The following is a 17,540-nucleotide window of genomic DNA, read 5'->3' as shown; positions in this document are numbered from 1 at the left end:
GTTAGCACTAGTGTTGAGTTGGTTTTGGTTTGAACTTTATTTGAGTTACTAACATCCATAGAATATAAAACTTATTGACATTCAAAATTCTAAGTTCAAGCTTGAATAATATAATAATAAATTAAAAAAAACTACGAAAAAATTTAAGAAATATTTATAAATTATATTACAAATAAATATTTTAAAAAGTGAATACATGTAATGCCAAGTTGATTGGTTTGGTTTGACTTTTTATAGTTAAAACCAAACCAAACTAATTATGGTCCTTTTTTTTTTTTCAACGTCAAACCAAACCACTAGTCGGATTTTTTTTCTCAGTTTGACTCGATTTATCGATTTGATGCGGTTTGTCGATTTATTTTATACACCCTAGACTATTTGGCTCAATCCGCCATTTGTTAAATACATGAATTGGTTGAATAAATTAAATTTTAATGGCTAAGCTTGACATTCTGTTTTCGACTGGTTCTTAGCAGAAGGGCCAATATTTCACTCAAATTAAAGTTGGATAGTGTTTTAACTTTGTGATTGCCCTTTCAAATTAATGGTGTACAATTTTAAAGGGGGGAAAAAGAGCAATCCTAAGGAAAAGTAGAAAGAAAAAAAGCAGACAAGACAAAGGCAAAGACATTTAAGTCTTTGGCCACGGCCCCAGTTCACATAGAAAATTGATTATCCATGGCACCGCACAAGTGAGATTCAAGAACAGGACAACATTATAATGTTATAATGTATTGTCAGCAGCGACATGTCACAACCCTCCTGAGTCGTGTCTATCCTACCTTCTGTTTGTCAATTCTTCGCTGCCAAGGAAGAGGGGGTTGAGTGGATTGTCAAAAGTATGCTTTGGTAGATAACATCTTGCTTTTTCTAAGGGGTAAAATTTGCAGAGGTTTTATTTTCGACAAGTGGTTTAACCGGAAGTAGTTGTTAGACTAAAAAAAACTTGAAAGGAAGAATTCATTTAAATAAAGAAAATAGGGAATTGTTAGGAATCTAGAGAATTCTTGAACTTGAAATTAAACTATCAAGTGGAAGCAATTATACCCTTGGGTTTAAAAAATTTTAAACAAGTATATACCCTTGGGCTGCCAGAACTCTTTTCTCCACCAGTGAGAGACATGTTTCTCCTCAACACAGGGAAAAGGGTAAGAATAATTCGAAGACCCCACAAAAATTAGGTCCCAATTCTGTAGGTCCACGTAGAGATGGCAATAAGACACAAATAATGCGCATGGATATAGTAAAAAGCAATATTGCGAAGAGAAAAAAGAATATTCAGCATTAATAAGTGTTGCAAGTTGCAAGTATTCCGATGTCCAGAGAGAATGAACGTGTACTACAAGTCCCCTTCAGCAGGTTGAATTTACTAATCCATAATGCCCAAAAGTTAACGGAATGCAAAATACTTGAAATATTGACGGCGTACTCATCTCCACCCTGCAAATATTTTCTTCTGTAGGAAATTGATTATCTCCTGATGAACGTCTTTTCACAATATGCCAAGGAAATTACTCCTAGAAAAGATGAACTATACTCTAAAAAAAGAAGATTAGTGAATTTAGGAAGAGAGAAAAATTGGATATCGTATTTCTATGCAGCTAAATAAAAAAGGCCTAATTTCATCCCAAGACTATTATTGTAGCATCATAAGCCTTCCATGGCTAATTCTCAGAAGACATATACTATTCCCTTTTTAGATGCTGCTGATGGTTACGGAAGAATATGCAGCCCAAGGATGCCACAAGCCCCATGAGGTAACCAGCTATAGCTCCATAAGTCACACAAATAGGCCATTCCTACATGCAAATAGCAATTGTCCGTGGATGAGAATGAGCATAAACCACTTACTAAAACACTCTCCTAACCAAACTATAAAAAGGACGCTTCCCCCCACTTCTAAAACCTAGGGAATGAAAATGCATATGAAGAAATTAGCAATCAAGCACCAACGGAACCAGTGAGTCGCTAATAACTGTGGCCTTTTTAACTGGTATAAATGCAGATTAATTAAGCAAAACAACTACACAAGAAATATGCACCAGCTACTAGTTGGCACATCTAAGACAGTAATAGAAAATCACCAAGAGATAACTAGAACAAAGACGCAACTAGATATAAACAAATGTGTGAAACACTCTTGGTATAAAACTGGCTCTCCCTCTTTCACTTTCCACCTTAACTGCTATAGTTTCCATTCATCTGGCACGTATAAAAGATGCAAGATTTGATTAAAAAGAAAAATTGAGTGAGGAGGAAAACATAATGGAGATTATGATGGAAGATGCACTCATGTTTTGAAATAGTTAATTACTAGGTTTTATTTTAATTTGCTCAAGCATACCTCCAAGCAAGAAAAAAATTAAATTTCCTAACTATTAATGGACGTATATCCTCAAGTGACAAAAACATAATAGAAGGCATAACACCAGAAGGTGAAACAGCGTGACTGCAAATTAGATGAATTTAGATGGGATAACTTGGACACTCCTTGTATCAGGATATAACACAAACTGTTTTAGTTAAATTATAATCTTAGCGTGAATATGTAGATCTTCACAAAGCAGACTTCAAGTGGTGCCCTTACTCGAGCAAAAAGTTTTGCAGATAGCAGTGAAATCTGATCTTACCCCGACGCAAAGGGGCCACAGAGCGAGAACCTCTTTTCTTCTCTCCTTTTGATCACTTTATCTTTTGCATTCATTCTGGTATAGCAGAATATATACTTCATTATGGTAAATGAAATATTTGCTTAGTCTGTTTAAAAAGAAATCATCTAACAGATTCTAGATGATTTCTTTTTAAACAGACTAAGCAAATATGTCATCCAGCAGATTCTTCATCAAAAGAAATAATCTAACAGATTCCCAACACCTCTCATTTGAAGACACGCTTCACTTCGAAGTGTCCAGAGCAACAAAAAGAGGTTTCCCGCTGATGTGTGTGTTTACATAAGGGTGAGAGATACTAATCTGGGCAACGATGAGGTGGAAACCCTCTACAAGGAAGCGCAAAAAGAATGACACAAGAACAGGTCACAACTTCATAGAACCTTCATGTTATCAAGCGAATCAGCAAATTAAGCCACCAAAAAGATAATGTGCAACGAATGAGCTTCAACTTTAATTGACTTCGGTTCATATACACTCCTTGACACCACCGCAGATAATTAGGAATGATATCAGATGCTTTGCCTTCTTACAGAACTGGGTATCCTACTTTATATGTGCAAAGGTCATTAAGGTGAGCAAGGTTTGTTGAGGTGGCTCTACTTTTCTTAAAAAGAATTCAGAGAAGAATTTGTTAAAAGGGAATATAATAGAAACAAGGTCATGCTGAGAAACTTTAAACTACGTCTTTCTATTGCAAGACTATCAAAAGATTGTATGATTGACTACTGAAGCTGTAGCGAATGCAATTAATGCATCTGAAATTCAAAAACTCTGCACCATGAAATGGACTACAATCTCTATATCGTGAACCTTGAGTCCTTGACAATCAGGTAACATACCTGCCATGGGCTTTCCCAATCAAGTGGCATTGGCCAAGCACCAAACCACGCTCCAATAACAGCTCCATGAGCTGGTAGACAGATCATGCAGTCTGTGGACTCATTTGCCCTGCAACAAAAAACATACTAAATGAGCTCTAGGATAGCTCTTAGATATGAATATTAAATGCCCATGGATGAGGAAATGGAAATTACTTTGTTCTAGCAAATACACGGTGCCAATCAGTCCATGATGAGCCAAAAACACAAGCCGCTGGTACAAACTGCCAAACCAACATTTAATAAATTTATGTCTCCCAGAAAATAATTTTGAAAAAGAAAACATCTAAACCAACATAGGAGGAAAAATGAGCAAGGAAAAAACACCAATGCTACATCACATTAACGTGTGACTAAGTGGTCAAAGTATCCTGTCATTTCTTTAGCTTTCTGAACGCAAGCAGGATTTCCGTGCTGACTTTTCTTTTCTTTTCTTCTTTTCTTTCCATAAATACATCAACCAGATTACTTGTAAGCATGAGATGAATCCACTAAACTACAACTGTTGTTATATTCCCGATAGCTATAAGACAGAGCAATCTTTTCATGCAGTAAACAGCAAGTCGTAGTTGTTAACACTTACAGTGAATAGTGACATCAGAAGAGACCAGCTAAAGGTCTTGGGGAAATACCTGTGATAAGAAAGGATCAACGACTAGTTAGTATACAATAATATAGAGAAAGTAAGAGAAAACCATTATATTTTGTATTAACATATAGTCCCCGTTGAGGTTGGCCAGGACAGCACAAAATGACTCCTACGTAATTAGAGACAAAAACTCAAATTAATCTCTGGCGTTTTTGTGAAACAGAGAGCCTGTAACATGTCTATGATCATCAAAGGCAGATCCAGGATTTGTAATTTATGGGATTGAGTTCAGTATTTTACCACAGCTCATCCATTACTGGGTTTGAAATCAATTATTTATACTTATTAAATGAATTTTCAACACATATACAAGGTCCGAGCCAAAGCTACTAGGTTCGGATGAAACCATAACTCACATTCTACATCGGCCTCAGATGATCACACAAGAACATTGTCATAACTCATAATCAATGTTCTATGATAGATCAGCACTATTTTCCATCCAACCTCAACTACGGCTTCATGTTTCAGTATCATCATAAAAGACTAGAAACACATGTACAGGATAACATACTCGAAACCAACAGGTGCTCCTAATATAGTAGCTCCCACTGCATTGACTACAGCTCCTACATACATGAAATAAGATAATTCACAAATATTACTATATGAATCCTAAACAAATGACATTAATAATATAGTTACCAATAACAAACATTACTAACCGGCAGGAATCGCCAGCAAGCCACGTCCTACAGCTTTGACATACTGTGAAACCACAAGCAAAAAAAAAAAAAAAAAACAAATCAATTACAGTAACAAAACTGTATAAATAGAAAAGACAAATTCAAATAAGAAGAAGTTAAAAACAAGGATGTTAGGATTACGGAGCATTGGTTCCTATCGTGTCGAAGGTGACTGTAAAGAAGAATCAGTACTGGAGCCAAAAATACCTGAGAAACTAAACTAGAATCAAAATGAGGAACATGTAAGAATACAAATATTAACAGATGATAGTTATATTGGCGAGAAATATACCGAAATGAGACGAAGAGTTTGTGATGGATGTGTGATGAGATCGAGGGAGTAGATGTGATGAGTTACCCAGAAAGCTAAACCTAACCCTATTCCACATATCAGATGAAGAGTAAGAGCTTTCAATGGTGACACAGACAACAATATCGCTTTTGAATCATCCTTCTTCTTCTTCTGCTCCATCTTCTTTTTCCTAAATTCTGCAACCGAACCCAAAAACTGTTTTGTTCACTCCTTGATTTTAAATCAGGAGAGTTATTTGGGCCTAACCATACGGGCCAAGTCTCAATTGAGCTTTTGACCCAAAATTGATGTCAAATTTCCGCAATTTGATTAGTCTTTGAAACTAAATTGAATAAAATTAATTTAATATTTTCAAATTTGAATATTCAAAAGCTATGTGAAAAATATTGTAGCTTATAATTTTTCTCATATCAAAATGGTGAAAAATATATTTTTAAAATATTGATCAAAGTTCAAGTAATTTTGATTCTCTAGAAGAGAAACGTAACAACTAACAAGTATTTTGGGATAGATGGAGTTAGGGATGGACATTCGGTATTCAGTTTGGTATTTTTAAAGTTCAACTTCATTAATTCGGTAATTGAAAGTAGATATATAATACTGAACTTTTAAGGTACGATAAATCAAGCTTTGATACGGTAAATTCTGATACTGTAATTCGGTAATTGCATATTGAAGGAAAAAATATTTTAACAAGATATGTTCATAGTTTGTCCAACATTCATATGTTAGTTTTTAGAGAACCAACTCACTCTCGTTAATGTTACCTATATATATGGTAAACAATTCGCACCCACAAGCTTAAAAGTAAATAAATAGCCAAAGTTCTAAAACTTGAATTCTTGGTGAATTTGGTTAGATCTGTTGGCTATGATATGCTTAGGGAATACTTAGGTTTAGGATCATAATAAAATTTATCATTATTATTATTCATACATGCAGAGGCGAATCCAGGATTTTGCCTTTAGGGGTTCAAGATTTAAAATTTTAGGACAGGCCTCAAGGTACCATACAATAATAACCTAACCAAACAAAGAACATTGATATTCAAAAATTTTAAAAGTAACAATCCACCTTACACTCAAAACCATAGAAATACTTTTCAAACTCCCTCACCCCGCTATACCCAAAAAATTTACATTTCAATACTGTAGACATTGAAACAGTTAAGTACTGGATACAAGCAAATAATTCTATACTTTAGTTTAAATAAAGTGGTTTGAGATATTCTCTAAAACGCATAAATCTCATTAAGTTTTATTCAGTTGTTTCCTTACTTTTCAGGTGTACAAGTGTTATAGTGAAAGCACGAAAAAGTAAAATATTTGTTGAAGAGCCAGGTTAAATCAAATCATATGACCACTATCAACATGCAAAAGAGATACATATATTTAGTAAATATCACCATTACAATTGTCCCCGACGACTTGTCATGTTTTGAAAACGATCAATGATCACATCATTTGGTACACTTTCAAATACTTCATCTTCTATATAACAAACTAAACAATCATTAAGAAATTGATCACCAATTCTGCTTCGCAAGTCATTTTTGATGTATTTCATTGAAGAAAAAGCTCTTTCTACTGTTGCAGTAGCCACAGGCAATATCAAGCTTAACTTCACAAGCAAATAAACAAGTCTCCAAGTCTTGTGCAGATTTGTTTCAACTAATGTTTCTGAAAGATCTCGAATTCCTTTCAAATTAGAGAAATCACTATCTTCTCTCACAAAGAGAATATAGTTGTCAAGCTCGTAACTGAGATCTTCAAGCTTGGAAACACTAAACTCATCACGATAAAGTGTACCAAGTTTCATAATTTTGTCTTTATCATAATTTGCAAAAGAATTATCCGGACTCAAACTAGCCATACCTAAAAGCAAATCACTATTCACTGCATCAAAACGACTATTAAGCTCCGCAAGTTGCAAATCAATAACAGCATTAAAGACTTCTACATGCAAATGATGAGAATATGTGACACTTGAACTCTCTTGCGCTTTGACTTTCCAATATGATAGTTCTTATCCATTTCAGGAATTAGAATAACATGCTTCACACAAAATGAAGAGACATCTTCAATCAAAGATTCCCATTTAGACTCTCTCATCGATTGCAGTTGCCTCTTGGCAAAACCAACAAGCTTCATAGCATTCACAATATCTTGATCTTTTATTTGCAAAGTCATATTCAAATCATTTGTAATTGCCAACACTTTCAACATCATTTTCAACATATGCACAAACTCAAAAGATCTTATATCATTCACTAGACTTTTTGCCATGGATCTCTCTAGATAAGTTGTACCCTCACTTGCAATTACTTCAAGCACATGAACAATTGATGAGAATAATGCAATAAAATTACGCACTGTTTTAAAGTGAGATCCCCAACGGGTGTCACCGGGCCTTTGAAGCCCAAGTTCTTGATTTAGTCCACTTCCCGTATAAACTTCACCAAGCACTAGTAATTCCTCTAGTTTTTTTGCTTGATCTTCTCGAAGAATCTCCCTGCGCTTAAAAGAACCTCCAACAATATTCAAGACATTAGCAACAATATCAAAAAATTGATCTACATCATAGTGCTTCTTTGCAACAGCTACAAGAGTCAATTGCAACTGATGAGCAAAGCAATGTATGCAATAAGCTGAAGGAGTGTCTTCCAAAACTAGAGTTTTAAGACCATTGATTTTTCCTTGCATGTTACTAGCTCCATCATAACCTTGTCCCCGTATTTGAGATGGACTTAATGAATGCTCTAAAAGCAAAGAATAGATAGCATCTTTCAATGCTATTGCACTTGTATCTTTAACATGAACAACACTAAGGAATCGTTCAATAAGTGTGCCTTCTTTGTTGACATATCTAAGAACAAGAGCCATTTGTTCCTTATGAGAAACATCCTTAGATTCATCAACCAATATGCCAAAGTAATCTCCATTTAAATCTTCAATAATTGCTTTCAATGTTTCTTTTGCACAAGCATTCACGATCTCCTTTTGGATACTTGGAGCAATCATCATGTTATTTTGTGGAGCATTTTCTAGTACAACTTTGTTCACTTCATCATGCCTATTTGCATACCATTTTAAAAGTTCTAGAAAATTTCCCCTTTTTGTAGAAGTTTCACCTTCATCGCGGCCCCGGAAAGGCATTTCTTGTTTCAAAAGAAATCTTGTCACATCAACTGAAGCATTCAACCGAACTTGATAATTATTTTTATCTTTCTCATTATGCTTGTCAAAAGAAGTTACAATCGATTGTTCTTGATTCTTTAAGTCTCTCATCCTCTTGAAACACCGATTGTGAAGACTATTCACATCACCAATATGTCTATTAAGCCTTTCTATACCTTTATTCCAAGCTCTAAAACCATGTTTTGTAAAAGAATCTCCAACTCTTCCATGTTCATTTTTAAACAAGTAGCAACATAAACAAAAGCCCGCATCAAGTTTAACACTATATTCTAACCATTCAGAATATGAAGTACCAAACCAGTCAGGATTAAATTGACGCATGAGTCCACCAAATTCTCTCTTTGGGAATATATGATCACGAGGTTGGCATGGTCCTTTTTGAATATAATGTCTCCTTATTCGGTCACGTTCATTATAAGAATATTGTGAGATTTGCTTTCTTTCACCAGGATCAGGTTTAGGAAGATTCAAATCCAACACTTTATCTTTGTCATGAACAACTGGACACGAAGAAGAATTTGGCACAGGAGAGCTTAAACCAGAACTTGAAGGAGTTTGAATAACCTGGTAAAATCTCTTCATTATAGCGACTCTCGCTAAAAGAATCCTAAAATCACAAAACAAAAATCACTTCACATTGCATATATTAAATTTAATTTAATTAAACCAAGTATTAGTGGGTGGTGTACTTGAATTCTCTTTTTCCATTTTCTGGTTCTGGTTGTGAGATTAACCCAAAAAATATTTGATTAACTAACCCCAAAAAGCTGCATTCTCAAAAAGAAAAAAAAATATTATCCCAAATAGAATGCCTAAAAGCTTATAGTGTTGCATATGTTTTCAAAATTTATCCCATAAATGAACAATATTGCAGTACAATAAGAAATGAAAAGACATTAATAATAGATTTTGAGCTTTTAGGAGCATACCAGTAAATCAAAGAAGAGTTTGCTTGAAGCTTCTGACTTGGAACCAAGCTGAAAGAAGAGAAGACACACTTGTTTCAGTTGTTTGATTTTTTGATGTGGAGATTATAAAATTCAAGAAGCACTGAAAAAAAATATTGATTTGTTGGAACCCTAACTTTTGTACTGATGTTGAAAAGCCTTCTCAAAAGTGAGAAGTTTTTTGTTTCTTTAAAGAATGTGAAAATCAAGAAAACAGAAAAGAACATTCAGGTTCTTTTATGAGTATTTGAAAAGGAGAAAAAAAATCTCCTATAAGAAAATGAAGTACAAAAAAAAGGAATAAAAAGTATGAAGCGGGTCCTATTATTTTAAGAGCATACACGTGCCTATTAAATGGAAAAGGACAATATAAGTCCTGCATCAAAGAAAGCATATTTGATATAAAAAACGTGGTCAAGGAGAATTGAACTTGGATCTCCAAGCATGGATAAGCCTTACAGTGAACTGCCCAACCACTGAACCCCCAGCCTCTTTTAGTTTGGGGTTCAACACTAAATGTATATGTATATTTCGGATATTTAACACAGTATATTTACGATTTGCCTCAAAAGTTTGGGGTTCAATTGAACCCCACTCAAACACATTACATCCGCCCCTGCATACATGGTAAGTTAACATCCGACATGGCAATTGTTATCACAGACAGAAGACAGACACGAGATGGTGTTTGATATTCGGTTCGGTATTTTTAAAGTTCGATTTTAATATGTTAATCAATAATTAAAAATAAATATCAAATTCCAAACCTTACACGCTAAATCAAACTTTGGTAAAATAAAATGCTACTCGGTTCGATAATTCTTTTTTTGGTACCCAAGTGGAGTGCATATTGAATCGCCTAACCAGTGCAACTCATGTGAATTCTTGATATGTAAAGAAGGGCTCGATATATTGGGCCTCTCCAATGTTTAAAGACTATGAAGGTTGGGCCTCTCCAATGTTTAAAGGCTATGAAGGTTTTCCAAGCTGGCTATTTTACTTTGATCGTTTTTGGTCGGTGTGATCAGATCTCAGAAGCTCTTGTTATTTTTTATTTCTATATGATCTGGCTTTATTAGTTCATTTCCATCTTTTTCCTTACAACTTACAAGGTATCTCGTATTATCAGTTTTACCTATTTAGACAGCTAATTGCGTTGACCTCTAAATCTACAATTAAATAGAATAATTTGTTGTCGCTAATTAAGCAACATATATGCGTTGACCTCTAAATCTACAATTAAATAGAATAATTTGTTGTCGCTAATTAAGCAACATATATAGTTTATTAGCACTTGCACGAGAAGAAATTGTAATTCAATGTAAACTGTTCTTAACGTCGCAAACATCATGTTAAAATATTTTTAATTCTAGTAAAAATTGATGGATGTTCAAGTGTGATTGAAAGTTATTTGGAACTTAACGCCTGATGATGTATATGTAACTATAACAATTAAGTTGAGATCTCGTCTGTCATATTTTGTTAAACCTTCAATTTACACAACACAAACGGAATTGCATTTTTAAATGGAAAGATGAATTTATAGAAAGGGAAAGAAGAAAAAAACTGTTATCAACCTACAAACGTGAATTTTATGGGGCATGCATGAAGAATATGAGGCAACTGATGCAAATAATCACAAAGTATAATTCTAAAACTTTAGCTGGTAAGGAGTAAGAACTTTTAATTCAACAAAAAAAAATTGAAAGAATACAAGTGAATCTAGCTTATGTAAAAATATATCCGTACTCGATATTTAAACTACACTAATAGATGCATGACATGCGCTTACTAATAGATTATAAAATCACTAATTATAGTAAATTGATTTGCTTTTGCATAAATATTGAGTAAAGATCTAATTTTAATTTAGCACAAAAAAATAATAGTTGAGGACTTGAGGCACGCCCTTGACCAGAACATAGGTAAAATAGTTAATGTACACACAAATTAACTAAGAGACCACTGTAATAAATAAATAAAAGGAAAAGAAAAAAGAAAATATAGGCATGAGGCACATGCAACTCTCACAACCATTTTAGTTTTTGCCTAAAGTAGTGCATGTGATAAATAATGGTGACATATAGTCATATATTGCCATTATTTCATATCTGTCAAATGTATTCACCATTCATTTCCAAGTCCAGCATTAAAACCAGCTAAATATGCTACCATATTTAGTACATTCTCATAGACTTCTACTAAGACTTTAAAACTGAAAATATGTTAAGAACTTGTATAAAAGGGGAAAATATCCTAAATTTTGATTTATCATACGTTGCAAAGACCACATGACCGTTATTCCAGTTAGCAGCATTTTTGTGCCAAGTTGCTTCTTTTTTGTTCCTCTCTTCCAAAGGAACGCGGCTCTTAGCACTTGTTCCTCACATCACATATTATTATATAGTATAATATACATAAACATAAATAAAACTAACCTAAGTGCGAAATCTCAAAGAAACTCAACCTTACCCAATCTTGTTCTATAAACCCTAATTTTATCTACCCATTTGTCTGTTTAATATGCACCAAATTCCAACTTAAACTTGGATTTTCTTCCTTTTAAGGTTACCCTAATCTTAATCACTCACAAAATTCCTAAATATCTTCATTTATATTTCAATTCTGAGGCAATTGAAGTTTAATTAAGTTGAAGGGAAGGGAAGATGGAGACAAAGAGTGTGAATGAATTTGGTGATGGGGTTGCATGGTATAGAGGAGCAATGGTAGGAAAAGGAAGTTTTGGTTGTGTTTATTTGGCTACTTTAAAGAACCAAAAACTGAATTACAGCTACTTTCCAACAGTTATGGCTGTAAAATCTGCTGAAGTTTCTATTTCAGGTTCAATTCAAAAGGAAAGGGAAGTTCTCAACAACATCAAAGGTTGTCCTTACATTATTCGCTGTTTCGGTGATGAAACTACTACAGGTAAAAATGGTGCAATGGTTTATAACTTGTTGTTGGAGTATGGTTCAGGTGGAACCCTAGCTGAGAGGATTGAGAAATTTGGGAGCAATGGATTGTGTGAATTTGAGGTAAGGAATCATACAAGATCTATGCTTAGAGGGTTGAATTATATTCATACGATTGGTTATGTTCACTGTGATATGAAGCCTGATAATGTATTGCTTGTGCCGAATTCGAACGAGGGGAAAAAAAGTGCTGAGTTTAAGGCTAAGATTGGTGATTTAGGGTTAGCTAAGAGAGAAAAAGTTCAGAGCAAGAAGAGGAGGTTGGAGCCTTACTGGAGGGGCACACCGATGTATTTGTCGCCTGAAGCTGTTTCGGATAATGTACAAGAATGTCCTGCTGATATTTGGGCTTTAGGTTGTATTGTGCTTGAGATGTTAACTGGAAAACCTCCGTGGGATAGGGAAGAGGATAATGCTGAGGATGTACTTAGGAAGATCGGGGGAGGGCACGAATTGCCTAGAATTCCGGAGAACCTATCGAAGGAGGCAAAAGATTTCTTGAAGGGTTGTTTCGTTAGGAACCCTAGGTATAGATGGACTGCAGAGATGCTGTTGACTCATCCGTTTGTTGACGGATTAATTGATGATGAAGGAGTTGAACAACCACAGGAAGTTGAGGATATAAATGTAATTGATTCTATTCTCTTGGTTACTGAAAGTGATGATGAGTTAGCTTATTATTCAGAAGATTGGAGCTACGCGTCTGAAGATGAGTCCCTTGGTTACTGGTCTGAGGAAGATTATGAGCAAATAGAGGATGAAATGACATCTTATTTTGCTGAAGAAGGGACATTTAAAGTAGAAAAAAATATAACTGTTATAAGTTCCACTATTGATGGTGGTTCTGATCATATACTTGATCCATCAGTTAAGGTCCCTTCAGGGAGTCCATCAAACAATTCGTCGAAATGTCCGTTAAGTATTACCATTCCTGCAGGAGTCTAGCAATAGTTGGCAGGATGGAGGTTTAAGCATTGCATTATACATTAAATTCATTGATTCGTTACTGGACATGTAGCGCTGTAGTATGTATGCAGTTCAAATTGGGTTGAGATTAAATGATAAGATCTGTCATTCTTTTTAATTTGCTGCTTCCAAGGCTCTACCTTTACATTTTGCTGTTTCGGAACTCTCTAACTGTCTTAGTTTGTGTTTGTTGCTCCATGTTTCTTTTATTCTTTTGGAACAGGCTGAACTTTGACCACTTTGGATGGATGTTTCTGAAGTAGGATGATCTATTAAACCTTTTTGCAGTGTTAAGCTAGACTGCCCTTACATTTCTGAATTAGGGGGTTGGTGTATACATACATAAGGATTTTATATCTTAGCTCAACTTCAATCTGTCAACGATTATTTTTCAGGGAACTAATCTTTCTGGATTGTTCGGAATGATGTACTTTGATTTAAACATTAACAAGAAGTAGGAAACTTGTCATTTCTGTTCTGTCATAAGAACTCTTAACTAACCAGATTATGTTAGTAATCAGAAATCTTGAAACAGCTGTTGTGTTCTTCATCACTGTCTTCTTATCATTAAATTCATGAACCAGCTAACAAACTAGTGAAGATTTCAGTCACCTGTCTTTTGAGTCCACTTCTTTCTTACTGGAAGATAGAAATGGTTAATTCTCATAATTTTTATTCTTATCAAAATGCATGATCCCAAACTCTTATCTCCTTGATTGGCTTTTAACTTGGCCCTGTTTTCCAGGAATCAAAGCGAATATATCTTTGAACACATTTTAGTGTTTCTCTCTATCGGAGGCCAGTAATTAAATCCACTTTGACATTTTTACTTACCGTTTACCCTGCAGGGAAGGGGAAAAAATAGAGGGACAAGGGGGAAGCCCTTGGTAGTTATTTAATTCTCCTGTTTCACAAAGATAGAGTGTTCTATGGATCAAGTTAACAGGGAAAACCCGTGATTCAAGGCTTCTGCTAGATGATTTTGGCACATTAAGTTTGGGTAGTTCAAATTGCGGAAGAATTATGGAAGATCATCTGCCAAATTTTATTGAATTAGAGAAACAATATAGTGAAAGGGAGGACAATCATATAAACCTTGTGCCAATTGAATAAGATGAAGAATCAACAGATCCTTTTAAACCTTTTTACTGTTAGTTAAACTCGCAGTGTCCTCATTTCAGGCTCCTGGATTTGCATCTCTTGTTTTAAACTTTCTAGCTTCATTGGACACCATAACTAGTGCAACCTCTTATTAATAAGTCAAATTCATATTTCCGTTCTTTTTTTTTTTATGACATGGGAACCCGCAGCTGCTACCCTTCGGGTGCGCACAGGGTAAACCCAGCTCCTGTGCAATAGCTCACAAACCACACAGGAGAGGTAACCCGGTGCGACGAGTTCGACCCAGAAGGCAAATATTTCCGTTCTTTTAATAAGTCAAATTCATATTTCCGTTCTTACTTGTGAATGAGCTTATTGACAGATGAGATTTCAGGCTTGGAAAAAGATGGCTATCGCTGAAGTTGATTCTGAAGCAGAGGTGTCTTGCAAGCCTGAAAATGAAAAGCTCTTTATGAAGCCAATGCTGATGAAAAGATAACATCACTTTAAGGTATGGTAATTTAACGTTGAGTGCAGAAACTGCAGGTATCGTGAGTGAATATTAATTTTGATTTTTGTTTCATATGCAACTGCTATTTCACATCTGCTTTTCATTGGCAGGGAAGTTACCAATTTTCGCTGAAGTACTTGGATATGTTCGTATTCTCCTTAGTGCTTGAATTCTGTTTTTATTCTTCCCATTTTATTTACCTGGTTTAGTTCAAGAGAATTGCATCACATCTGGAACTTTTATCCCTATGCACATGTGAATTCAAACAGAGTTGACAAGTAAGCGTTCATTTCCTTATATCCTACCAACTAATGTTAAAATAAAAGCTTTTAAATTCACCAAGATTTTAGAAACAAATCCCGAGGATAAAATACTTCAGGAAATTCTTCTTCTATTCCATTTGGATTTTTTTACATAATCCATGTAATTTAACCTGTTTATAGCAGGTTGTCTACCTTATTTTTTAATTTAATAGTTTCACGTATTATAAACAGTTAATTATTGTCATCTTATAGGTAAACTAATAAAGTAAAATTATTCTACATTGTCGGCGTATTGATTTTATCATTGGTGTGAATTTTATGATTCAAAGGAAGAGGGAACCTAAACCTAAAGAAGTGTTCTTTTTGTTCTCCATTTCCTTTTACCAAAGAACACTTCTTTGGTGCGTCACTTCAACGAGGAATCCATGTTGCTTCTTCGTTTACCACTGTTGATTTGGGCAGCGAAGGTCATTCATAAAGAAACATTAAAATAGTTTAGGTTTGCTTGTATGTTCAACTCGGTATTATAACCAACATTGACTTGACGATGGCTAAGTCCATTATTAATGAAAATACCTGGATTCCAAGAAAGAGGCAAAAGGACACGAGGTGTAACAGGCAATTATAGTCAACATAGAGTCAATGGTCTTAAAAAGCGGCTCGAAACTTGATTAGTTATCAATTTAGAATCCAATTGACTTCTTAAGTACAGATTGGCATAATTTATTTCTTCTCTATCATCTGGTAGTCACTTACAATTCAAATGGGAGAAACAATTTTTTTTTAGATGTCTTTTGTGTTATTTTATGCGTGAAAATAAAAAACTCTTGTAGAAAAGATATAAAATTGAAAATGAATACACTATTTTGTCTTTTTTTGTAGAGCTGCAATGAGCGTTCATGAAGCATTGCATATATGTTACAATTTCAAATTAAAAAAGGGTGAATTCTGCCCATATGTTAAGCCTTCATGAGTGGTATACTCTGTAAAAGAGTCGAAGTGTACACAAGTTAATTCAGACATGACTGTTATTTAGAAAAAAATACTAACTAATATAAATTCAAGAAAACCCATGCATAAGTTGTTGAACTCATAACTTACGAAAATAAAAATAAAAACCATAACCTTCAGTTGTTTGCGTCATCATAGGCTAGCCATTTAAATTATTTATGTTAGATAGTTTGTAATATAAGAAGTCTTAAATTGAATAAACACATCTATTTGTCAAAAGACATGACTATTCTGAAAAGTCATTTCTCAAATTCTATAAATATAAAGACACTCTTGAAGTGACATAGAGAAAATTTGCAGCTATAAACATAGCCATAGGCTTTGTTGTATCCTGAAGGGAATTGCTTGTCTTTTCTTCAATCTGTATGCAGGCAATATCTTTTTAAGAAAAGTCGATTTATCCACGTCTCAAAGCCATTTTCTTCTTCGGTTATGTTTACATATTTTTCTAACAATTTCGGTAGGACCAATGAGGATATTGCGTTTTGCCTATGAAAACAAAAAGCAAAAGAAAGATGATCACGCCATTGTTGAAGATATTTTCTATTTCTATGTGCCATCAACTAGATCTCCTATGATTGCTTGCAGCTTTGAGTCACTGCTTTACCACTTTACGTATGACATAAGATTTCCAATCTATAAAGAAATTCTTTATTCTTTCCCTCTCAATTAGTCCCTATTTATACCACACCATTGTACGGATGAAAATATCCGTTAAAATTATAATATGAGGATGGTATTTTAACTTTTCAAAAACTGTTTGTGGACCTAAAATGTTTACATGCTTTGTGGGAACAAACTATAAAATAAAGTCCGCCATGAAGACATTTATAAACAACTCTATCATTGTTTTAGTAGATAACCCTAATTTAAGTTTAATGGTACATCCCAACAGAGGATGGCCACATTTGTTCGAATTATCTCTTTCAACTTGGATCTCATGAGGCGAACTTGAAAATTTTAACATAAACAGGAATTCATAGATCTTCCAGACGTAGAGCGCACAGGGCTTTGAACCTAAATTCATTACCTACAATGAAAGTAAACATGTTGGTAACAAAACCTTCTTCAAAAAGCTCTGATTATTCAGTATTCATATATCCGAAGCATATTTGGAATTGAAGTACAGTTTATAAGTGTTTTCTTTTTATAAGTTTTATATAAGATATTATGAGAGAAAACTAAAAATCATGACAATGTTGTAGAGTAAATAGAATAAATTTATATAAGGTACCATGAGTAAAAACATAAAAAAGTACGACAGTTTTGTTGAGTAACTGAAATAAGTTTAAATGAGGTACCATAAGTGCGAACTAAAAATCATGACAATCCTATAAAATACAATAAGTTTAAATGAGGCGCCATGAATAACAA

General features: G+C 34.2%; 4 protein-coding genes across 4 annotated transcripts; 1 reads left to right on the top strand and 3 right to left on the bottom strand.

The window, feature by feature from the left end:
- Window positions 1-1,256: 1,256 nt before the first annotated feature.
- On the bottom strand, window positions 1,257-5,411 carry LOC132633089 (uncharacterized). The gene is made up of 8 exons (XM_060349303.1): window positions 5,178-5,411; window positions 5,027-5,092; window positions 4,865-4,907; window positions 4,714-4,768; window positions 4,134-4,182; window positions 3,707-3,774; window positions 3,512-3,620; window positions 1,257-1,799 (listed from the first exon to the last, which is right to left on the bottom strand). The coding sequence occupies exons 1-8, from the start codon at window positions 5,355-5,357 to the stop codon at window positions 1,686-1,688; spliced, it is 684 nt and encodes a 227-aa protein (XP_060205286.1). The 5' UTR covers window positions 5,358-5,411; the 3' UTR covers window positions 1,257-1,685.
- Window positions 5,412-6,605: 1,194 nt separating this feature from the next.
- On the bottom strand, window positions 6,606-7,070 carry LOC132631494 (uncharacterized). Its single transcript, XM_060347067.1, has one exon. It carries the CDS (start codon window positions 7,068-7,070, stop codon window positions 6,606-6,608), a length of 465 nt encoding a protein of 154 aa, XP_060203050.1.
- Window positions 7,071-7,153: 83 nt separating this feature from the next.
- Window positions 7,154-9,526, bottom strand: LOC132631492 (uncharacterized). Its single transcript, XM_060347066.1, has 2 exons — window positions 9,325-9,526; window positions 7,154-9,002 (listed from the first exon to the last, which is right to left on the bottom strand). Exon 2 carries the CDS (start codon window positions 8,975-8,977, stop codon window positions 7,154-7,156), a length of 1,824 nt encoding a protein of 607 aa, XP_060203049.1. The 5' UTR covers window positions 8,978-9,002; window positions 9,325-9,526.
- Window positions 9,527-11,656: 2,130 nt separating this feature from the next.
- LOC132633088 (mitogen-activated protein kinase kinase kinase 20-like) lies at window positions 11,657-13,398 on the top strand. Its single transcript, XM_060349302.1, has one exon. The coding sequence runs from the start codon at window positions 12,009-12,011 to the stop codon at window positions 13,257-13,259; it is 1,251 nt and encodes a 416-aa protein (XP_060205285.1). The 5' UTR covers window positions 11,657-12,008; the 3' UTR covers window positions 13,260-13,398.
- The last annotated feature ends 4,142 nt before the right edge of the window (window positions 13,399-17,540 follow it).

Source organism: Lycium barbarum, chromosome 3 (genome assembly GCF_019175385.1).
Source record: "Lycium barbarum isolate Lr01 chromosome 3, ASM1917538v2, whole genome shotgun sequence".
NCBI classification, from domain to species: Eukaryota; Viridiplantae; Streptophyta; class Magnoliopsida; order Solanales; family Solanaceae; genus Lycium; species Lycium barbarum.
This window is presented reverse-complemented; position numbering and strand designations above follow the sequence as displayed.